Source organism: Anguilla rostrata, chromosome 9 (assembly GCF_018555375.3).
Source record: "Anguilla rostrata isolate EN2019 chromosome 9, ASM1855537v3, whole genome shotgun sequence".
Taxonomy (NCBI): domain Eukaryota; kingdom Metazoa; phylum Chordata; class Actinopteri; order Anguilliformes; family Anguillidae; genus Anguilla; species Anguilla rostrata.
Genome location: NC_057941.1, coordinates 40,874,732 through 40,895,878, shown reverse-complemented (window position 1 = coordinate 40,895,878; position 21,147 = coordinate 40,874,732). Strand labels below are relative to the sequence as shown.

Here is a 21,147-nt window from a genome sequence, read left to right as displayed (position 1 = left end):
GTTAATTTTGTCTGGCAGACTAAAAAAGAAACGGATCAACAAGCTCCAGCAACAAACAACAACAGCTGGTACAATACAGCTCACTGAGCCCTCAAATCTTTGAATAACTGCCTTAAAAAAACTATTCAAAAGACCGTTGTGTTTTCCCGTGGGCCTACCTCTTAAAAGGGACAGCTTTCTTCAGGACCTTCTCCACAACGTCTGGACTGGCACGGGCCAGGTCGGACACGGTGAGGAACCCCGCATTGTAGAGTGCCCGTGCACGCTGGGCGTTGAGGAGGAACACCCTCACCAGGTCGCACAGCTCCCTCTGCACCCCAAAATTCAGCCGGCTCTGGAACTGGGACAGCAGCAGCTCCAGGTTGTGCCATCCCAGACGGTTACAGAACACAGTCACCATGCCTGTGGGGGCACACGCATGCACACGTGTAAGCTCTTACATGGCGTCATATACAACATGTCAATGCTTAGTAAACAAATAATTCACACACTCTTGTATGTATCGTCAGTGGTGTCTGTGATCTATGTGATATCTGATGCAATTCGGTTCAGAGTCCCACAGAATTGACAGAAGTATCTCCATGTGTGTAAATCTGTTTTCCCAAAGCAACAAGGCACCAGAGGCCATAGCCGCCCTACAATTAAAAATTGAATATTGGCTTGGGGGAGATAGACAGTTGGATTTTTCTTGTAAAAATTTTTCTTGTAAAAAAGATTTTTCTTGTAAGTAGAGTGCTTCTGCCTCCATCAACTTTTCTAATCATTTCAATTTTTCCCAGTGCCAGTGTAACTGGATTATGAGCTGCCATTTTAAAATCAATACGAGCAAAACTAGTAACTGTCACACACATCAATAAAGCTCCTGTGGGAGAGCAGCAAAATGGTTGCCGGCCATGCTGTGCAGGTGACCGTGATGCAAAGACAATATATAGAGAAAAGTACAAGGGAGTGCCAAAAAGTGGATATCATGGACAGGGACCGCCATACACAAGTGACCGCCAAAGCAGCCAGTTATCCAATTCTTTGATTAAGGTTGAAATAAACTGTACTCTCAACTCCAGAACTACCCCATAAAGGTTCAATGATGTTTAGATGTCTGGTGATAGTTAAGGCCATGGAAGGCATTTGACTTAATCCTGGTGTTCATTAAACCACCCAATAACTCCCATTACATCACTGGCCAAACCATTACAGATCCACCACCATGTATAACATGTAACAGATATGTTAGGTTGAAGTGTAATTTTTAACGCAGTTCTCCTTGCCACAGTAAATCATTTTGCAGTTTTTGTGAGTGATGGACCTGCAATTTGGGCACAGGCCATTTGGCCTCTTTGAAACTCTTTGTGTTAGTTGTCTCATGTTGCTTTGAAAACTCACATATCAAAGCGCTGATTGTCAGAACTCTGATTGTCAGAACTCTTTTATAGCTGACATACTGCTAACTGGCAATATTAATCGGACTCACCTGTATCATTACCTTTGCAATTGTGATTTAAGCACTTCACTTTGTCCAGCCCCTGAGTGTGTGTGTGTGTGTGCAAAATGCACGCATAAAACAACATGATAATTGTTGATAATAAAAACCTGATCAATGTAATACAATAAATGATTGTAATATGAGGACCTGATCAATGCTAAGGAAGATTAATTATTTCCTAATGATGTTGTGTAAAATCACAAGTGGGTTGATAACAACATTACCGCATGTCGTTGTGCTAAGAGTCAGGACACAATGAAGGTGTTATCAGCCTAGAATTATCGATTTAATCATTCCATAAATTATTCCTGTTAGAGAATTAGCATTGATTAAAGCAGGCTAAATGCCAGGGTAATGGACCACTTTTAGATTGATAAAAATACAATGCAACGTGAATCTTGTATTAGTAAATGTCTCTGCGCCGATTATTGTTGATAAATCGTATGCAGATTAACTGACCAATAATGCAAGATTAAGATCGACAAAGAAGCATCAAAATGTTGTTTGAGTGTTCATGACATACTGTTCAAAAAATACATTTATCATTTTTTTGATAAAAAAAAGATTCATCCATTTAAGGATGTCAGTTTACACTTGGCCCACACATTCAGGAGAATTAAGTATATAGAATTCCAGTCCAAGATATGAAATTATATAAGAACTATAAAATGAAAATAGAATAAGAATTAGATTGAGACCTTGTTAAACTGCAGTTGAAAAAAATGTTATTCTTATTATGCTTTTCTTTTTTCAAATCAAACCCAGTAATCTGAAACCAAAGAACACCCTGATAATCCTCTGTGCCACCCAAAAGGTTGACGCAGGACTCGCATCGATCCACTGATCCTTAAATTATGTGGATAGGCAGAGAGTAGACAAGGAGCATGAGGTGAGCCCGTCCAGATTGATCAATTTAGTTTTTGTCTCCAGGTTACAGGCAAAGAGAAGATGTGCTTTGCGTGCAAATCATGACTGGCGGTGTAAATTACTAACTCTGGCAGTCAAAAAGCATCACTGAACCGAAACACTCACATTATACTGGAATACTTGATTATTACATCATTAACATATAGCAGATTCCCCCTAATGGACTGGTAAGGTAAGTCAGAGAGGAATTTATGAGCTAGCACACCTTACGTGACAATTTGTACAGGAGTATAATTAAAGGAAGAAAATTCAACATTCACCACGTCACATGCTTCTTTTAAAATTGTCAGTGATCTGCAGGAATGCTACCAGTATCTAATGAGTCAATGTATTTTTCAAAAAAAGCTTCTGATCCCAGACTGAAGGATCATGATTTTTTTCATTTGTTTCAATTGTTAAAATGGGAGATATAGTTTTGAACTTTGCAAAATCTTAATTCTGGGAAATTTTAAATGAAATGAGAAAAACCCTTTTTCAAATACAACCTTGCTGCCTACATTTGGACAAATATATACTTAGTACTCTGGCATCTCTTCTATAGATTAGATTAGATTAATTATACTTCATTGTCAGATTTCTCTGAAATTTCACTTGCATTACAAGCCATACTCCCTTTCACATACAGGAGACTCATGTTGATGCAGTGTAATAAAACAGTACAAAATTGTAGCAAATTTAATTAATAATAGATCATTATAAAACATACACAGGCACACATCCTAACTGCACTAGCACCATAGTACACTGCCACTATTACATTATATTTCCCCAAACAACTGCAATTACCCATGGTCCATGGCCTATCCTGAGGCTATGTTTTTTTTTAGCAGCTTGACAGACTGAGGAATGGATGTAGAACCAGTTTGCATTATGGAATGATACAGGGGGGAGGAGACAGGTTTGGTTAAAGGTCTTACCTGCGTAGGTGGAGGCAGACTGCTGGAGAGACTGCAGCTGTCCCCGGCTGCAGCCATACTTCTTGGCAACGGTTGCCAGGGGAACCTCGCTGATGAGCTCAAGCAGCACCAGAGTGGTGAAAAACCTGTGTCCCAAAAATAAAAAGAAAAAGAAAAATACAAATGTGGGCTGCTGGGTGGCGCATCCTGTTAAGGCACAGTTTTAATGTTTCAATAAGCCACACAGAATTCTGTTGAAGCAGGACGATGCATAATTGCCCATAGTATTGCGTATGGAGGGAGAGATTCAGACTATGGGGATGGCTGTGTCTCACTGCTGACAAGCGATCCCTGCTGGCCAATCAGGGGCCTGTGCTGTGCTTGCTCAAGTTGCACAAGTTTCTCGGACTCATGTAAACCGGGGGTCAGTGTAAAAGCGGCATATATAACACACACGTGGGAGGATAGTATGTGTCCATTTGTTCATTCCCAAATTGACAGCGGTGGTTAGACTTTCAAAATGTGAGGAAAAGGGGCAATAAAAGAACAATGCAAAATGAGTGTGTGACGGGAATGCATTTAACATCACCCCTGGCCATGCATGTTTGCGAGTACAGTGGTACAAAGAGCACAGGCAATATAGTCAGATGAATTGTCCTTTACCTCATTCGACAAACAAACAAATGTGTGGCACATGCCTAAAGAAGGCTTCAGGCCTGTGTGCTTGGTTCCAACATTGGTCGTTCATTTCCGGTCTTCCAGGGGGGATAATACTCTTACCAAGAGAGCATGTGCGGTTACCCATTGGGATAATGAGCATGACATCATCCACATACAATGGCCTTCTCAGTCACCATATCTGAACCTGATCAAGCATATATGGGAGCTTCCCAAAATGCCATTTGAGACCGGGAGTTCCACCTCCATCGGCAAGGCATAATGGTAAGTTGCTTGACTTTCTCATGGGAGAACAGCACTGCATTCCTCCTGCAGAACTACACTGCCGCAGAGGCAGAGAGGCCTGCTTCTGTGCTTGGGGATTTGTCTATTCAATATCTCTGGTTCTTCGGCGACCAGGGAGAGCTGCAGGACCGCAGAGGGCGTCAACCCCACTGACAGGCAGGGTAGCAGCTGTTTCTCACCGCCCATAAGTTGACAAGCTAAATAGAGGGCTGGGGGTACAATGGTTTTACAACACAGCTACGGTGCGTTCCACCTTTCCAACCCTGTGGTGTCCTTTGATGTTTCTTTCAGGAAGCGGTGCCTTTTAGAAGGAATTCTGAAGCGGTTATTTTGTCGCATTTTCTTTCTTTGGTGCTCTTCGCCCTCAAGGCACCTTCGTTCTCCTGTGTGTCTTGGCCATTCATCACCAGCCACCCCCCTGCACTGTGTCACTATACAAGCCAGCAGCCACACAACACTAGAACTATAATAATCTACATTTTACATAATCACATTGGCTGTGAAATAATTGCTGGTTTTATTACATTTTCGCCTAAGTTTAGCTTCAGTTTTCCTTTGTTTTCATTTTACAAGCAGTTGTTACATTATTTTATCAGTGAAAAGTGGTTATTAGATGTAAAAAGCCGCAGAGGAACAGTACCGTTTGTGAATAGCCATCTGCCTGCGCTGTTTTTCTGTTTTGGCGACAATTTTCCCGCCAACGGAGCGGGCCAGGAAGCCCTCCTGAATCCCGACCATCTCAGCCACACGCTTCATAGAGGAAGGCAGGCTCTCCCACAGGCAGAAAAACTGATACCAGTCAATCGTCATCCACTCCGCATACACAGGGGTTATCTTTGTCAAACACCAAAAAAGAAAACCAACAACAAAAGACCCTTCACATGTATTACCTTTCAAAATTACATTCAGCAGATGTTCTTATCCAGATCAACTTACACAGTTTATTTTTTAAATGTACAATCAATTCACACAGCTGGATAACTGCTCAAACACTTCTGGGTCAGTACCTTGCTTAACAATAAAAGGGCAGTACCCCACCAAGGAATTGAACCTGCAACCTCTCTGGCAGAAGCTCACGTCCTTAATCAATATATTACACTGCCTCCGACCACTACCAACTCAGTTACCAACAGAAGAGATGTAATTTCTTCCCATACAAAATTAAATGCAATTTTCAATAACCGGATGCAACTGGACAAGCATTTCTTTTCAGTATCTGGTACAGCTGGCAGTGTCTAAAGCAGTAGTCTCCAACCCTGGTCCTGGAGAGCTACAGGGTCTGCTGGTTTTCATAGTAAATCTGCACTTCATGAATCAATTAGAGCAGTTGATTACACAGTTAACTCAACTCACCTGGTATCTTGGGTCTCAATTGGGTGCTGATTTTAAGGTGAAAACAAAAACCAGCAGACCCTGTAGCTCTCCAGTATCAGGGTTGGAGACTGTCTATTTCTAATGTATTAGAACACATTAGAAATAGACAGAGTTACCTGGTAGAGGATGTGGAGGTCATTCTCCAAGACAAAGCCTTTCATTGCCCTCTGGAGGTCGGCGAATATTCCCAATGCCTCGGGCGGGGAAAGGGAGGAGGACAGGGTGGCCGTGCCCAGGTGTGTGGGGCAGTACCGTTCAGCTGGAAGGGAGGGAAAGTGTCACAGTGACACAATTTGTCATAGCAAGGGACTGTATTTGATCCATAGACTGTCAAACACATTTGACAGATTGAATATTTGCCGGATAGGGTTAGTTAGCTAGCTTGCTAACCAAATGGCTTGGTAACCGAAGTTGCTAACTGTTTTAGAATCCTAGACTACCCAATATAGCAAATAAGTGTTTGCTGATTACGCTTTCTGCCAACTAATTATTTGGTTAAGTAGGCTAAAGGAAATATTAATAATGACTTAGCTACCGAAAAATCTTCAAAGAAGGATTAATTTATGCTCGATCAGTGCAGCTGTAAATGCACACGCCATAATGAAATCACTACACGAAATGGGATGTCTGCGTTTTCTGACTTTGCACAGATAACAGGTGGACGATGAGTCGGAGCCGCAATGTCAAGGCCATGAGGCGCCACCTCCCACCCCAGTGACCATAGACTGTAGCCCCTACGGTAGCTCAGTCCTCCGAATTGATCAGGAAGTGTACCTCATTGGTTCACAGAAATATTAGAACAGTGCCCAAATGACACAATAAATAATGAAATCGGCCCGTGGACAGACATAAGACGAACAAAATACACATATTGTGACTATACGTTCTTGTGAGAAAAAATAATTTACTTTTTGATCGCATTTGTACCATAGGCTTACATGGAAACCGGATATGGAAACACCTATACTGGAGCCAACCGCAGTGGCGCTAGTGATCAACGTCTCTCAACAAGACCAGGAAATGAGCTTCAAAAACAAAGCCTCAGTTTCATGGGCCTTCATGGTGAAGGGGAGGGGGATTCCCCACAGCCATCATCACTACTATAGCAGCTGTAGCAACCACAGGGCCATTTTTGTTCCAGAATGCTCAAATATTTATTTGCATTCGTAGATGCTGTTCTCCAGAGTTACATACAGAAAGTGTACAAGGTTTTGACAAAGAGCAGAGATGATGCCAGATTAAATGTCACAACCAATAATTGTAAATACATAGACCCACGCAACATGGTAAGTGTCACAGTTGATCCAAGAGGGCGTAAGGGCTTACCAGGCATCAACTGAGGCTGAGAGGGAGATAATTAATGAACCAAATAAACTGGTTAGGTGACACAAGTTGGGACTTCTACCAGGATACAGAAGAACCTCCCTACTGTCTGCAATGTGATCTCCGGTAACAACACCATGTCAGTAACCAACGTCTCTTCTGATACATGGCTTCTCTGCCAGGACAGTATCCCCATTTTAATCCAGAGGACATTCAAAACTTAGGTGTGAACCATTCTAGCCATACTCACTCTTCTGCTCACCGTCACCTTCTACCTGGATCTGGATGAACTCATTCTCCATCAGCCAATCAACGCAAGCCTCGATGGCTCCGCCCTCCAATTCCCCATGCCCACTGGAAATGCTCGCTGCTAACAGGGTGCACGAGGCATATGTACGCACGTCTTCTGGGGTGCTGGCCACACCCCCAACAATGATCTGCAGGACATGGAAATATGAACATGAGAAATAAAGAAAAGTATTTACTAAAATCAAACATATATTCACAAGAACAATAGCCAAAGTACAGCTGATTTCTGAAATACAATATCAGTACAGTACCATAAAAGTTCTTAAACTCTTACAATCTTACATCCCAACTGTCTTAAACTCACATGCCTACACTCTTAACTTATATTCTTTAATTCTGAAGACTTACATTCCAATATTCTTTCTTAAAATCATTCCCACATTCTTAAACAAATTATTTCAAGATTCGGACACTCATCTTACAAATATCTGCGATTATGTTTTGATGTTTTCATTTTAGAATTAACATTCCTAAAACAGCTTTTATTTATTATGCACCTTGGTGTTGGAATAGATAAACTGGACCTGCTAATACCACATGCAAAGTTCAAAGGTTTCATTTTTAGAACAGTAACAGAATAGATGAGCCATTTACATGGTTGACATTTGTTTTAACATTACTGATATACTGAATTGCCATTTCTAATGTCCTGAATACGCTTGTGCATGTGGATTGGTGCATGATGCTTTCAGGGTGAGCTCTCACCTGGATATATAAAGAATACATGCCCTTATATATTCTTAAAATTGACCCCAGTGTGGTTAATGTGTAAGCTGCTCATGTGTATAGGCACTCTGTACCTCCAGGATAGCCCTGATCATGCTGGTGGTTAGCCCCTCCCCTTCCTTCTTGACCAGGCAGCTGCTGATTGGTTTGAGGGAGCCCTGGATCAGGCTAACCCCCTGCAGACGCTCAGACTCCTTACACACCAGGATGCTCTCCCCTGCAGCAATACGAAGGCATCATGTCACTTATTCATTTCAGCATAGTGTCAACCTCATTTCAACCTCATTTAGACCACAATTCAACCTTATTAAAAAACAAATTATTGTAATTGTTCTGATCATGTCTATAAGAATGCTCAGCAACCATAACTGTTAATGGATTTTTCATGTCAATGCACAGCTTGTTTTAAAAAGTGGATTCCTATAGTAGACCAATTTATTTTGCATTGCAAGTAGAACTGATGTAGGAACAAAATCCAGTTGGTGAATATTTCAACCCCTTATAGGTCACCAGTTGGCCTTCTCTTGTTTTCTCGCATAGTACTTCAGTCTTCCACCAGCTAGAGGCTGCATTAATCTCTTTATCATGCCCTTCTAAAACAATTAGTCCATTTGCTCCACCTCAAGTAATTGCCACTAATTAAGCACAGGTGATGATTGAAAGCAAGGTTTACAAGTGACACTCATGTGTCAAATTCAGTTTGATTACTAACTATCGTGGACATGCTACAGTATTTTTGGCTGGACTGCAACAGCGGGGCCAGCCCTACAAACGCTAATGTCTGTGACTGAGTCATTGAGTGATGAAGTTACACCATCGGCGGCCGAGTTATGAAGTTACACCATTCGTCGGCCGGATTAAGTGTGTTAGGTCCAGCCATATACTAGGTTTTGACCTGGTCTTGTTAAGTGTTGTACAGGGGCATGATAGGTATTGTTAGAAGCAGAGAGAAATGCCCACATTAATAATGAGAGTAGCATTACAACCTCTGTCTTGTACATTTATCTCTTTTGCGCGTCTTGTTCTTCCGGTTCGTCATCAAATTTGCCATTTCCATCTCCGGTTATTCAGTTTGAAAAAGGCACGGTTTGCCATTCACCAGGGGAGACTGGCTCGTTGAACGCATGATTGTTACTTGTGGGTAGTGATTACTTTGACTTTGCGTGTTTGACCTTATTTTGTTCAATTTAGATTTTCCTCTCGCCTTTCCAGTCTGTTTGTTGATTGGATTTCGTGTTTGACCACTGACTCGTTCAATTCGACCTCGACTCTCGTATTTCTCCTCCGCTCAGCATATAGTGACTCTTGGTTAGTTAGAGTGTTCCCAGTTAGTTAGAGTGTTTTTGAAGGTGACTGGGTGGATTCTTACGCCGGGCACCCACCGCACGCGTCGCGTAAGCAGCACGGCAAAACAGCACGGTGCGACGCGTAGGGTGTCTCCACTGGTTCCGTTTGTGGCGCGCAAAGGCTTGCTTAAAGCTATATATTCCTAGTAGCTCTCGCAGTCTGCAGTGGGCTTACATCGTGTATTTCACGTTTGTTCAGGACTTTTGATTATGGGTAAGCGAATACTTGGTGAGAGACCTTTTTCAGTTTGTTATTTGGTAATATTTCGTTAACTCATGTAAATACGTGAGAAAGTAAACGCTTTCAAGAATTACCATAAGCTTAAATCGCAACGTTAACAAGCGTGCCAATTTCATGAAGAATATGTAATGATCATAATAATAATAAATAATCCGTAATCAACCATTGGGAATTCCTGTGTTGTCTTGTCATTCACGTCAAAACATTTATAGGATCAGATTTAGTAAAATCAGCTAATCACGGCGAACGAAGACATCGGAGAAGTCAAATAGGCTGAGCAATGGTTGGTTAAAAACTACCTTCCAACACTCGAGCTAACAAACCGCTGCTCGGTGCATTCACTTCTACGTCATTCAATAGGCTACGTCTTTCTGTGGTGTATTTTCAAATTTACCCCACCCCCTCCGCAAAATAAGATAGCGAAACTAAGTTTGTTTTTTCCCCAGGTTCCAGTTTTTTTTTTTTTTCTTTTCTGCAAGGACAATACAAAAATGAAAAGGCTTGTATTTTTTTAGCTGCTTATAAAATACCTGGGAGGTAACTAGGGATACACCCCCAGTAATATAAGGATGAAATATAAATCAGAGCATGTATACCTAGCATTTTAGAGCATATTTCTGTGTATAAACAGGCCATCGTGACGCGCGACAAGCCGAAAAAATAGAACCGAAGCGAAAAACTACGCTTCAGTTCGCTTGTGTCGCGCGAGCTTCGCAGCCGGTACGCGACGCGTTCGCATCTGGTGGAGACGACGTCGCCCGCTGCCGTTGTAATAACAGTACTTCAACTACGCTTCAACTACGCTTCAGTTACGCGCGTAATACGCGCGTAGTACGCTCGCGGTCGATACGCTTGCGGTGGGTGCCCGGCTTTACATCTCCATTGGGGGTACACTCTTTGAACTCTTGCTCTCAGCATGCAGATTAATTGTACCAAAGTTCAGCGTTCAAAGCTGCCCCATACCCTCCAGAGGAACTGGAGTTGCCTGTTGGTCTGCAGTTTTCATTCCCATTGCCCATTCCCCACTCACTTCCCTTATACTATTTCCTGTTATGGACTGACCAAGACTGGGTCATAACAGCAGTTATATAACATTTAACTCACACAAAAAAAGTTAAAGAAAAAAATGAATTCATAAGCCAACTTTAACTAATCATCAATCAAGACATTAAGTAGACTCCGGTGTTTTAGTGCTGGGCTAAAACAAAAACCTTCAACCCTTTTCGGTTAAGATTGGACAGTCCTGCTTTACACGGTTGCATTTTTCTTTTCACTACAGCAATACTCACTCCTGGGCCTGGAGAGCCACAGTTGGCTGGTTTTTGTATTTTTAATATCAGCGACTGATTCAAATCAAGAAACCAGGTGACTTGAGTTGACTGTGCAGTCAGCTATTTTAACTAATCTATTGCTGCGCTACTCACATACTGAGTAACTATGAAAGCAAGCAGGCCCCGTGGCTCTCTAGGACCAGGAGTCAGGAGCACTGGCCCAAAGACATGCTTTACTATACAATTAGCTACTTGACTGTGCTGTTGGAGTGCCTATGGGGACCCCTGGAGGATAACTATAGAAATACAAGTTTAAATCCCTGCAGGTCACATGGTGGAGACAGATTGGTGGCCCTACGTATATCTTACCCATGGTGTCCACCCCTTTCCTCCCTGCCCTCCCAGACATCTGCTTGTAGGAGAGGATGTCGAGCAGGCGTCCATTGAAAACAGGTGTGCGTATGATGACACGGCGGGCGGGGAGGTTCACGCCAGACGACAGGGTGGAGGTGGCAACCAGGACCCTCACCTGGCCCTGTCGAAACGCGCCCTCCAGGATGTCCCGCTCATCAAATGTCAAACCTGGAGATCCGGGACATGGGCACAGTGGCTGTCATGTCCTTACATACAAAACATTCTTGTGAAAGCACTGATGAAGGTCCCTCAACCGAAATATTTGCTGTAGTTTATTTATACATTTTTATTTATTTTTTGCACTTGAGCACTTTTACTTGGTTGCACCTATGATTTAAAAAACACATTTTTGGTATCTTAGCCTTATTATTTTTTCAAATGCTTCCCGTTTGTCTCCAAAAATACATTTAGTGGTTGTGGCCAAAGAGTTAGATTTATCTACCATTAGGACTTTTGGAGAACTAGATGAGGGTTAGTTATGTCCTAACATATAAAATCATTTGATTGAAAGATGATATACTTTCTTTTTCATATCACAGTATCTTTCTTACAGTACACACACAACTTGCTAGCCATCTAGTTGGGGGTAGTGGCGTTATTACCCATTTACCCAGATGGTTTACATTAACGCTTTCAAAGTAACACTTAGAACACATTTCTAAGCTGTATGAATATGTATAAGCTGCTTTAGCAAAGGAAGTGTACATAGTTGCTATAGGCCACCAACACATATGGTATCCGGTAGTTTCCATCCCAGCGTGTGGGATTACCTGCGTGGTGGAAGGCCACGCCCCAGGGGACTGTGCGCTGCAGCGTCTGGTCCAGTCCTGCGGGGGAATGCTTCAGCTGCGACACCACGTCCTGCAGCCCCTCCCGATCCAGGACCAGCGGAGGGGGCTCTGCAGCCTTCTGTCCTTCTGTAGGTGCACAAACCAAATGTCACTGCAAAGATGAGCCACCCACTCACACCAGGAACCCACAGTCACCCATGACTTGTCTTCATAAAGGGTCATTATGGGGACTCAGAACTGCAGCAGGTTCAGTTTTGTATTTTAGCTCAGAATAGAAAACACCAGGGTATGGCCAAAAACCTCAACCCAGATCATAATTCCTACTGTACAGATGCTTTATGTATATGGACCCCGATCTACGAACAGTTTTGCTCATAAAGCATAAATTTGGAATGTGGACATGAGAAACCTACTAAATCACTATTATAGCAGTCAGGGCTACACGGGCTACCAGACTACTTCTGTAATGGGAAAAAAAAAAACATTTCGTTGTTTAAAATTCCGTTCAACACAAACTGGCACACACACAAAATACACATGCATACAAAGAGAATGAAATTACAAATGTTAAAAAAAAGAAAGAAAGAAAAAAAAACACACACAGTGTAATTTATAGGCCTTGCTGCAATACCTCGGGCAGCTAGCAGAGCTCTGTGCTGGAGGTTGTAAAACTCCCGGGCGATGCTGTCAGCCAGCTTCTCACACCAGTTCTTAGAGGGACAGAAGAGCAGTACGGAGTGCCCGCCTTGGATGGTCTCAAAACAGAGACCGACGATGTGATCATCATCACCCTGAGAAAAGACACATTACACACATGAGAAGACATATTTTCTAAAAAGACACAAAAAGACAGGAAAAAACATAAAGAAATTTTAAAATCAATCAGGATTTTTAAAAAGCATACACCAGCTAAACAGTTGTGAAAAAAGTCCATGCAGAAAATGTCAAAAAACTGTGTCTTCAGTAGAGGCACAAAGGTCTTAGCATTACACTCAATGAGTCGGGATTAAATCCCAACCATGTCAGTAAGACTTGGGTTAAATAGTTCTTTTAAATACATTTGCCATTTAGACAGCAGTACAATGTCCATAGATTGCTGAAAATATTAATGGAAGCCTCTATTTTAAATATTACTTGCACACGTGGTTCTTTCCCACCTTGACCTGCAGGGCAGGTTTGAACACTCTGACCAGGTCCATGGAGCCGTCGTATATGCTGGTGCCGATCTTCAGCCGCTCCTCTAGGGGAACAGGCCGGTAGTCTGTGTGGTACAGCTCCGCATTCAGCCAGGACGCCAGCAAGCTCAGGTTGGGCAGAGTGGCGCTCATACCCACGATCTGAACTCCATCGCTGAAGTTGGCTTCACCCATGACCCCGCCCTCACTGAGGCTGGCCTTGCCCTCTGAGGAAGTCCTGCACAGGAGGGAGTTGAGCATCACCACAGACTCTTTATACTCTCCGGACAGCCAGCTCCTGCATTCCTTCCATTTTCTCTGCTTCTTAATTACATGATGTTTCAGAAGATTCTATAGATGTACCAGATAGCCAGCTCATGCATTCCTTCTGCCCTCTCCGTTTCATACAGGCCGGTTCAGGTTGGTAACAGCAGTTTACAGTGTGACATGACCGTACAGATTATTCACTGCAACTTTCTCACCCTTAGTCACTCCCAGATCTTAATGAAATTTCAGAACATGCTTCAAATTGGAATGCTTCAACGGTAGGGAAACCAAAAACAGAACTGAATATCAGGTGTGTCTATACAATCTGGCATTGCCTTCACCACAGATGCCAATCTCAATCACATTGCTGAATGGCTGCTAACCGATTGAGTGCTGAATGAGGCTACAACACACCTGGCGGCTCTCTGGGTGACATAGCGGATCTTGGTCAGGAGGAGCTCCAGCAGATATCCTCGACCCGAGTCTCCCAGCATGTGTAGCTCGTCCACCACAACGATTCCTCAAATCAAACACTCAGTCACCAAATATGTAGTCTGGAGTCCAGATTCTCGATCATTGATAGAGCGCCTGGATAACTGTATTAACTTTTCTGGCCTAGGCTCACAGCAATCTGATTGGTGCACAGTTAGATTTCTGAGAGTGGGCTAGTTTTGTCAATCTGTCACTTTCTTGCACCCATTCACAAGGCTCTGTGCCCACTCCCTGTCATAAATCTCATTGCTTACATTTACTCTTGTCCCGTCTACACAAGAGGATGATTTGCCAAAAGTAGTAACACACCTTTGGTTTATTACCAAAGGACATCCATCCCTGAACAATTAAACCACATCAGAGTTAGAAACTAGTCAAATGCATAGTGCTGTAAGGTTAGGTTACTAGTTAGCAAACTGACTGTAGCACTGCAAAATATTATAATAACATATAATCACATTTTTATATAATATTGATAAGAAGTGCTTTTAAACTGGCTCTGAATACAATAGAATGCAACTGCCTTTGGGAACACAAGCAGTACAACACTCGCTAGTGGTAAGATGTGTACCTAGCAGGTCCATCCTGTTCTCTTCTATCAGCCTGTTGATGAGCCCGTTGGCTTTCTCAATGGTGCACACGGCCACGTCCAGCGATGTGAACCCTCCGGCTGCAGAGGTGCTGCCCATGTACCCCTCTACCCGTATCCCGGCCTCCTGGAACACATTCTGACCAATCGCACACACAAGAACACAGGGTTGGATTGCACAGTTAACTGGACAAAACCAACCGGCTTGTTTGTTCTTCCAGCTTTGCGGTTTCTCCTTAAAGTGAAAGTTGGCTTTGTTTCGTTGGCTTTAATTTAGGTAATATGAAAACCACATAGCTTACAATCTACATTTAAAATAATTTTAATACGTACATTTTTGACTACTGAGAACATCAAACAGAAATTAGGCAGCTGAAACAAGAAGCCAGATGACATGAGGGTCCTTCTCACCGGCCAATTGCCATTAAGGTCAGAATCGCCACATTTACATACAACGCAACAGCCCATCTTAGTTGTGTGCTGGTTCTATTCCATGAAGAGCTTCACCGATTATCTCTTTTAAGGCAGACAGAAAAAAACTGCAAGTCAATGTTAGCCTCCTTTTTGCCAATGGCAACAGATTCAAGCTAAAAATTTTCAGCATAAGGATATTACCCTAGCTTAAGACAGACACAGAAACTATGTCGCCAGAGAATCACCAGTAGCTGCATAATTTAAACTGCAATCATGGATCGGCCATAATATGCAAACTAATAATAACACAATAAATGTATTCCATCCATAATTTTATCATGACACTTGTAACAGAAACAAGATAAAATGGCAGGAGTAGCAGGATGAAATAAAGCTACAAATAATTTTCTGGAAATCTAATCAAAACTAATGTTTTTCCATACAGACTAATAATACTTTTAAAAAGCCATAGGAGCAATTTTTGTGTTTTAAGTTGCTCTGTTTTAAGAGCAAGCTAGCAAGACATCTCGTTTGAAACAACAACAACCTTTGAAATTTTGCGTTTATGGAATGCTGACCTGGGGGGCAAGAGGCAGGAAGAGATTTCAGGGCACAGCAGTGGGCACCTGCCATCTTCCCTCTCCTTAGCACAGCTCTGACTTATCCAGTGACAAGCAGGAAGCCATTAACAACAAGACCCAATTTGTATCGGGTGGCAGTACATTCGAGCAGCTCAGGATTTGAAAAGTAACCATGGCGCAGGAGTGTGTCCGGTGCTTTCTCCCTGTTGGCAAATTTTCCGGTCCTAGCGGCTACGCTGCCAGCTAAAGCTAGAATGCCATTACTGACCCTCCCCCCATCCACCCTCCATCAGCCAGCTACAAGAGACCCCCCTCAAAGCATGCCCTGCTCTGCTACTCAGCTACTCAGAGAGGGTTTGGTTTTTCTATTGTCACCCAAAGCTTTCCACAGAGGCGGACAGCAAAAAGGGTTGAAATTAGCGACGGAACTCCAGACTGGAAAAGTCCCTCGCTCTGCCACTGCCCTGCCTGACTGGTCTCACATTTGCGCTGCACAGGGAGCACTGTGAGGTTTAATTGTCTTGCCACCCTCACCATTTATCAAGCAGAGCTGCTAGATAAACAAGAGGGTTTACGAGGCTCCCGGTTACAGAAGCCAACAAAGGGAGCCTGCAGTGCAGTCAGCGCAGCACCCAGCACCCAAGCGACAGCCGGCCAAAACCTGGACTCTGTGTATCCGCCCTGCTGAGAGCTAACCACAGAGCCTTGGAAACTGGGAAACAAGCTATGGGTAGATAGCTTTCCAGCAGTAGAGTGAATATCCCCCTAGCTTCTCGCATCAAAATGTATCTGCTGTTTCCCCCTTATGAAATGAAAGGCATGTGGTTTAGAAATGTCACAGGCACACATCCCTCACTGTCTCTCAAAATCATAAACGACTGGGCATCAGTGGAGAAAGGAGTGTTGTTGGAAGAGAGACCAGACACCTGACCCTGGTTTAAAAAAATTGTAATTAAAAAAAACACTCAGCCAGTCCTCTCTTTCCCTCCAGTCTGGCATCGACCTATCAGACATGGTTTAGCACATGCAGACGGACCCCCTGCTTGGATGCATTATACAGGATAGACAACTCGCGGCAAGACTTTCACTCTCTTACTTCACTGGCCCCAAAAAGGGCTGTGGAATGAGACTGATTCTGCATCAGAGAGCTTTGAAAATGCAAAGAAACAGCCCTTTCAAGAGTTCAGTGAGGCGATTACTGCTCTCAGTAGGTTCCGGTGACTGGTTCACGACAATCAACCTGAAAGATGCCAAGGAAAACCACACGTGTGCAACAGGCTCCCATTCGGTCTCCCTAGCTCTTTGCACATTTGTGAAGTGTGTTAAAGCAGCTATCGAATCCCTTTCCCTTTGGAATTTGTATATTAATATTGAAGATTGGCTCATTCTCGCCCCCTCCTGGGAGAGAGCAGCACTTCACACTTCAACCCTTATTGCATAAAAACAATCCTGCGATTGGTTATGTATTGGGAAAAGTCCTCATGCCGAGGCAGCACACATCCAAGTATTTGGGTCTTAGTCGTAACTCCCTTACCATGATGACACCCCAGTTGGATGTCAGACAGACGACTACTTCGTTATCACTACGCTTTTGAAAAAGACACGTAGGGAGAGTTGTACGAGTGATGCAATGCTACTTCTCATCAGTGTAGTTCCCCTTGGGCTGCTATGGCTGAAACCTGATCAACAGTCACTCATCAGGCCTGGTGCAAAATGCAGGATCTCTGGAGGCTGGTGATGGTCCCTCTACTGGGCTCTCTCTGCAGAGGTATATTCCCATTTGCTGCTGGAGTTTTAATGGTTTTAACAGACTGCTCCGTGTTTGGCTGGTCTACATAAGGCCATATAATCGTTTCTGCAAAGCTTGTTTGACAAAGGTCTCTCATCATCTAAACTTAAGGAGTAGACTGTGCCTATTTTGACTTGCCACCCTAGCCTTGCAGTTACATCAGTGGCCAACCATGCTTTGGGCAGATGTTTCTTGTTTGCCCACTGGTGCCTAACCCAAGTTCTGCAGCCACAATGCAAGTCTCCTTTTGAGACTATGCATTTGGTCAAATTGGAAATTCTGTCACTTCAGATGGCATTGCTGCAGGCATTGATACAACCTCTGTGTACTTTCAGTTAATCCGGCCAGTATGTCTATTGACCCTTGGGTGCAGTTTGGCTCAAACTGACCCGAGACAAACTTCACGTAAAAGAGAAATTGCACTTTTCAGAGTCCGTATTGCTTTAAAGAGGCAGTTCACACAAAAATGAAATCAAGGTATGTTTCCACTTACACAGAGTAGTACCTGTACATCCAATAATTATTATTAATTAAACTCTGTAGATGTTTGTGAGCAACCGCAGGATTATATTTGGAGAAAGACATTGGAAACATACTGTGATTAAATTTTTGGGTGAACCGCCCCTTTAAAATCCCCAAAATGCCCCAGGTATATTTGATACAACATAAAAGTGATATCTGCACTATAGTAACACTTAGGCTGACAGGTGTGTAGGTATAAGGTAAATGTCCATAACAGCAAAGAGAATACTTGCACTCCAAAGAAGGAAAAAATGTGAAAGCTGAGAGGAAAAAAAATGCAATACTTTAACAGAGTAAGTGTTCAACAGGATTAAAGTATTGCATTTTATTTTTTCCCCAATTTGGAGTGTGAGTATTATCTTTTTATCTCTCTAGGTATATTTGACCCAGGCTGACAGTTTCACAGGTGTTAATAATTTAATAGAACATAGGGGTTAATTGGGATAACAGCAAGGCTGTGTAACGACTGGTAATTACACTTATGGTAATTAAGTCACCATTCTGGTGGCAGGTACTTGACATACAAGCTTTCCATTACACTCAGTACTTAAGCCTACTTCATACTTTCCGCGTCTGCGTGTCCGCGAGGGTTCGCATGACGTAAATGTCGTCATCCGCCCATGTCTGCGAGGGTCCGTGCGGACCCCTATGCGGACGTCCGCGCGCAGCCCAAAATTTGTGACTGCACGGACTGTACGCATAGCAAGTGCGCCGACTGCGCATGCTCCAGATAACCAAATGGATGCTTGTTATGAAGAGAGGTTGTGCGAGGAGATCCGCCGTTACCCACATTTATATAATTTGTCTTTGAAAGAATACAAATACAGCCAAATGGCATTGAGCGAGAAATCACGCAAATGCTTGGGAGAGATGAAAATGCCTGCCGTCAAAAGTGGAAATATGTTCTTCTTCTTGATTTTTATGGCAGTTGGCAAACAATGTTATGGTGCATTACCGCCACCAACTGGAATGGAGTGTGGATCGGGAAATGCGCATGCGTAGAATGCCAGACCAACGCGGACCCTCAATTGTTGTACGAATGGAACCACGTGTGCGCCGAGCCTTTAGTGTATGGGTATTGGGGCAGCCCCATTAGCACTACTGTCTGTGGTTCCACAATGGGCATAATTCTGTGGAATATCTCCACAGTCATGTGGTCAGTTCCCACCGCCTCAGGCCCCGCACTCTGCGCACTGATCATAATGGCTGTGTGGAAGATCTATGCTATTCAATTTACTTCCCTTACTACCACATTTGCTAGCAAAATGGTGGTCTATATGTCTCCCAAGTTAATGTGCTGGCAAAGTGAGACTTGCTCGCCATGGCAACAAGGCTACTTAATGTTGTAGTGAGTGCAGCCATCTGATGACCTCTCTACCCATCTCACTACTGTCTTCTTGGACAGCATAAGTTGACCTGACCCTTGTTCACCATTAGGTTTGCTCCTCGCCGTAGCTTTGAGCTGTCCAGTGGCTTAGACTGCTTAGGGGTTATTACAGGGAATTTGGTCTGGCACCGTACCCATCATAGTAACATGAACTCCCCCTTCACTCGAAGGGTGTTGTACTAAACTGTTGCCACACAGCCAAACAGATAAGCTCTACGTGAAACAGAATGTCTGGTTATGTAGGTAACCTTGTTTAATAAAAGTAAGAGTGAACTGATTGGCTTCCCTGAACTGTGAAATACACTTGAGATTTCACATTATTCCAAGGCTGAATTAATGGGCACAAGGCTCTTTTCTAGGGCACAGGATGCTACCATTGGGTAGCAGCTGGCATTGTTCTTCAAATATTATTCAGTCTGTCATGGGCTTAAAGCTTATTCCCATATAGAACCAATCAGCTGCCTCTTAGACTCAGAGAACATGAAACCAAAGGTTCTTAACTCTTACTCGTGATGCCTACTAGCATACGAAGGTGTTGCTTTCAATATTCACAAAGGAGCAGCCACTGCATGACCACACCTTCCATTTCCATTCTTTTTTTAAAGAAAAAGGCAACAATGCTGAGCTTCTACTGGAGTGGGTCTGTAACACTGACTTCCCAGCATGAGTAAATGGTCATTTTCTTCTCATTTGCACATCTCTCAAGGTGTTTCCAATTACCAATATCACATCTGAATGGAATGTACATTTCTTTTTTCTTTATTTTTTTTTAAACCAAACACTTATATTAATTAATTTATCAAGGATAAAATAAAATTAAAAAACCGGTAGGTTTCAATTAGAATCCTACAAAAAGCACTCTAGTGTTATGGAATACTCTAGTGTTATGGAAGATTAGCCACAATATCAATGTGCATGATTTAAAAAAAATGTGTATTGTAATAATACAGGATATAAAGTAGGGACCAAAGAGGTAATTTCAATATGTGATGACATTTCACAGCAGCTCATGGTCTGAATATAGTCAACAAGATTTGGCATACCTGGAGGTAAAACATCTTCTCTTTTGCCACAGACACAAACGGGAGAATGAACATGGCCTTTCGTCTGGTTTCCAGGACTCTCTTCAGAATCAATAACTCAGAGACTAATGTTTTACCGGCGCTGGTAGGAGCTGAAACAAAGGATGGAGAGGAAAGGCTCTTATTGCCAATTCCAACTGCCTTCAGTCCATAAACAGACTTCTTGGAAGGCTAAAATTAATATGCATTACAGTTTATTACAAAGAGGTAGCTTTGTTTACACTGACAAACCCAGTTCAACCATATACCACCAGGACTGCCTGCCAGCTAAATCTCACAAAGGACTTGACTGAGTTCTGCAGTGTTGGAAATATTGTTCAGAGAGATCAGTACCCATAAAAGAAGGCAAGCAGTTTGAAAGGCAGACTGATACAAGCAGTCAGAGTGTTTAGAGATGTGCATAAATTTGGAGCTCATGAGGTTCTACCAGATTTGCAGGCCTCTCCCAAAAGGATTCTACATTATGGGTGGACTGAGCAAAATTTCCATTTCAGGAATGAATTCACCTGTGCAATATATTTTTTAAATTTTTATTTTACTTTCTCCCAATTTCCAGTGTGTTTGAGTTCACTGAGGCAACGTATTAAATCAGTCCGGAAGAGCACAGATAAATATACGTTCTCCTCCAAATCAAGATGTCAGTCACAATTTCTTGTCACTTTAAAGTCCGCCAATCAGCTCCCACAGACATTGACAGAGACTTTCACGTTCAGATCGTGCAACCAGGCTGTGGGGGCCCCACTGATCTGTGGAGGGGGAGACTGATGAGATTGTGGGCAGAATACAAT

General features: G+C 42.9%; 1 protein-coding gene across 2 annotated transcripts in view; it reads right to left on the bottom strand.

Annotated features, from left to right (window-relative positions):
* The window catches only part of polq (polymerase (DNA directed), theta), a 41,022-nt gene that overhangs the window by 16,782 nt on the left and 3,093 nt on the right, over window positions 1–21,147 (bottom strand). Inside the window, exons 5-17 of one of the 2 annotated variants that reach the window (XM_064352126.1) lie at window positions 20,321–20,451; window positions 14,567–14,723; window positions 13,918–14,023; window positions 13,219–13,474; window positions 12,693–12,852; window positions 12,041–12,187; window positions 11,226–11,438; window positions 8,073–8,215; window positions 7,214–7,400; window positions 5,757–5,899; window positions 4,907–5,100; window positions 3,325–3,449; window positions 159–402 (exon numbers count right to left, since the gene is read on the bottom strand). In XM_064352126.1, the coding sequence (XP_064208196.1) occupies window positions 159–402; window positions 3,325–3,449; window positions 4,907–5,100; window positions 5,757–5,899; window positions 7,214–7,400; window positions 8,073–8,215; window positions 11,226–11,438; window positions 12,041–12,187; window positions 12,693–12,852; window positions 13,219–13,474; window positions 13,918–14,023; window positions 14,567–14,723; window positions 20,321–20,451 (2,206 nt within the window). The remainder of the gene's footprint in view (window positions 1–158; window positions 403–3,324; window positions 3,450–4,906; window positions 5,101–5,756; window positions 5,900–7,213; window positions 7,401–8,072; window positions 8,216–11,225; window positions 11,439–12,040; window positions 12,188–12,692; window positions 12,853–13,218; window positions 13,475–13,917; window positions 14,024–14,566; window positions 14,724–20,320; window positions 20,452–21,147) is intronic. The other variant, XM_064352127.1, reaches the window with a different exon arrangement.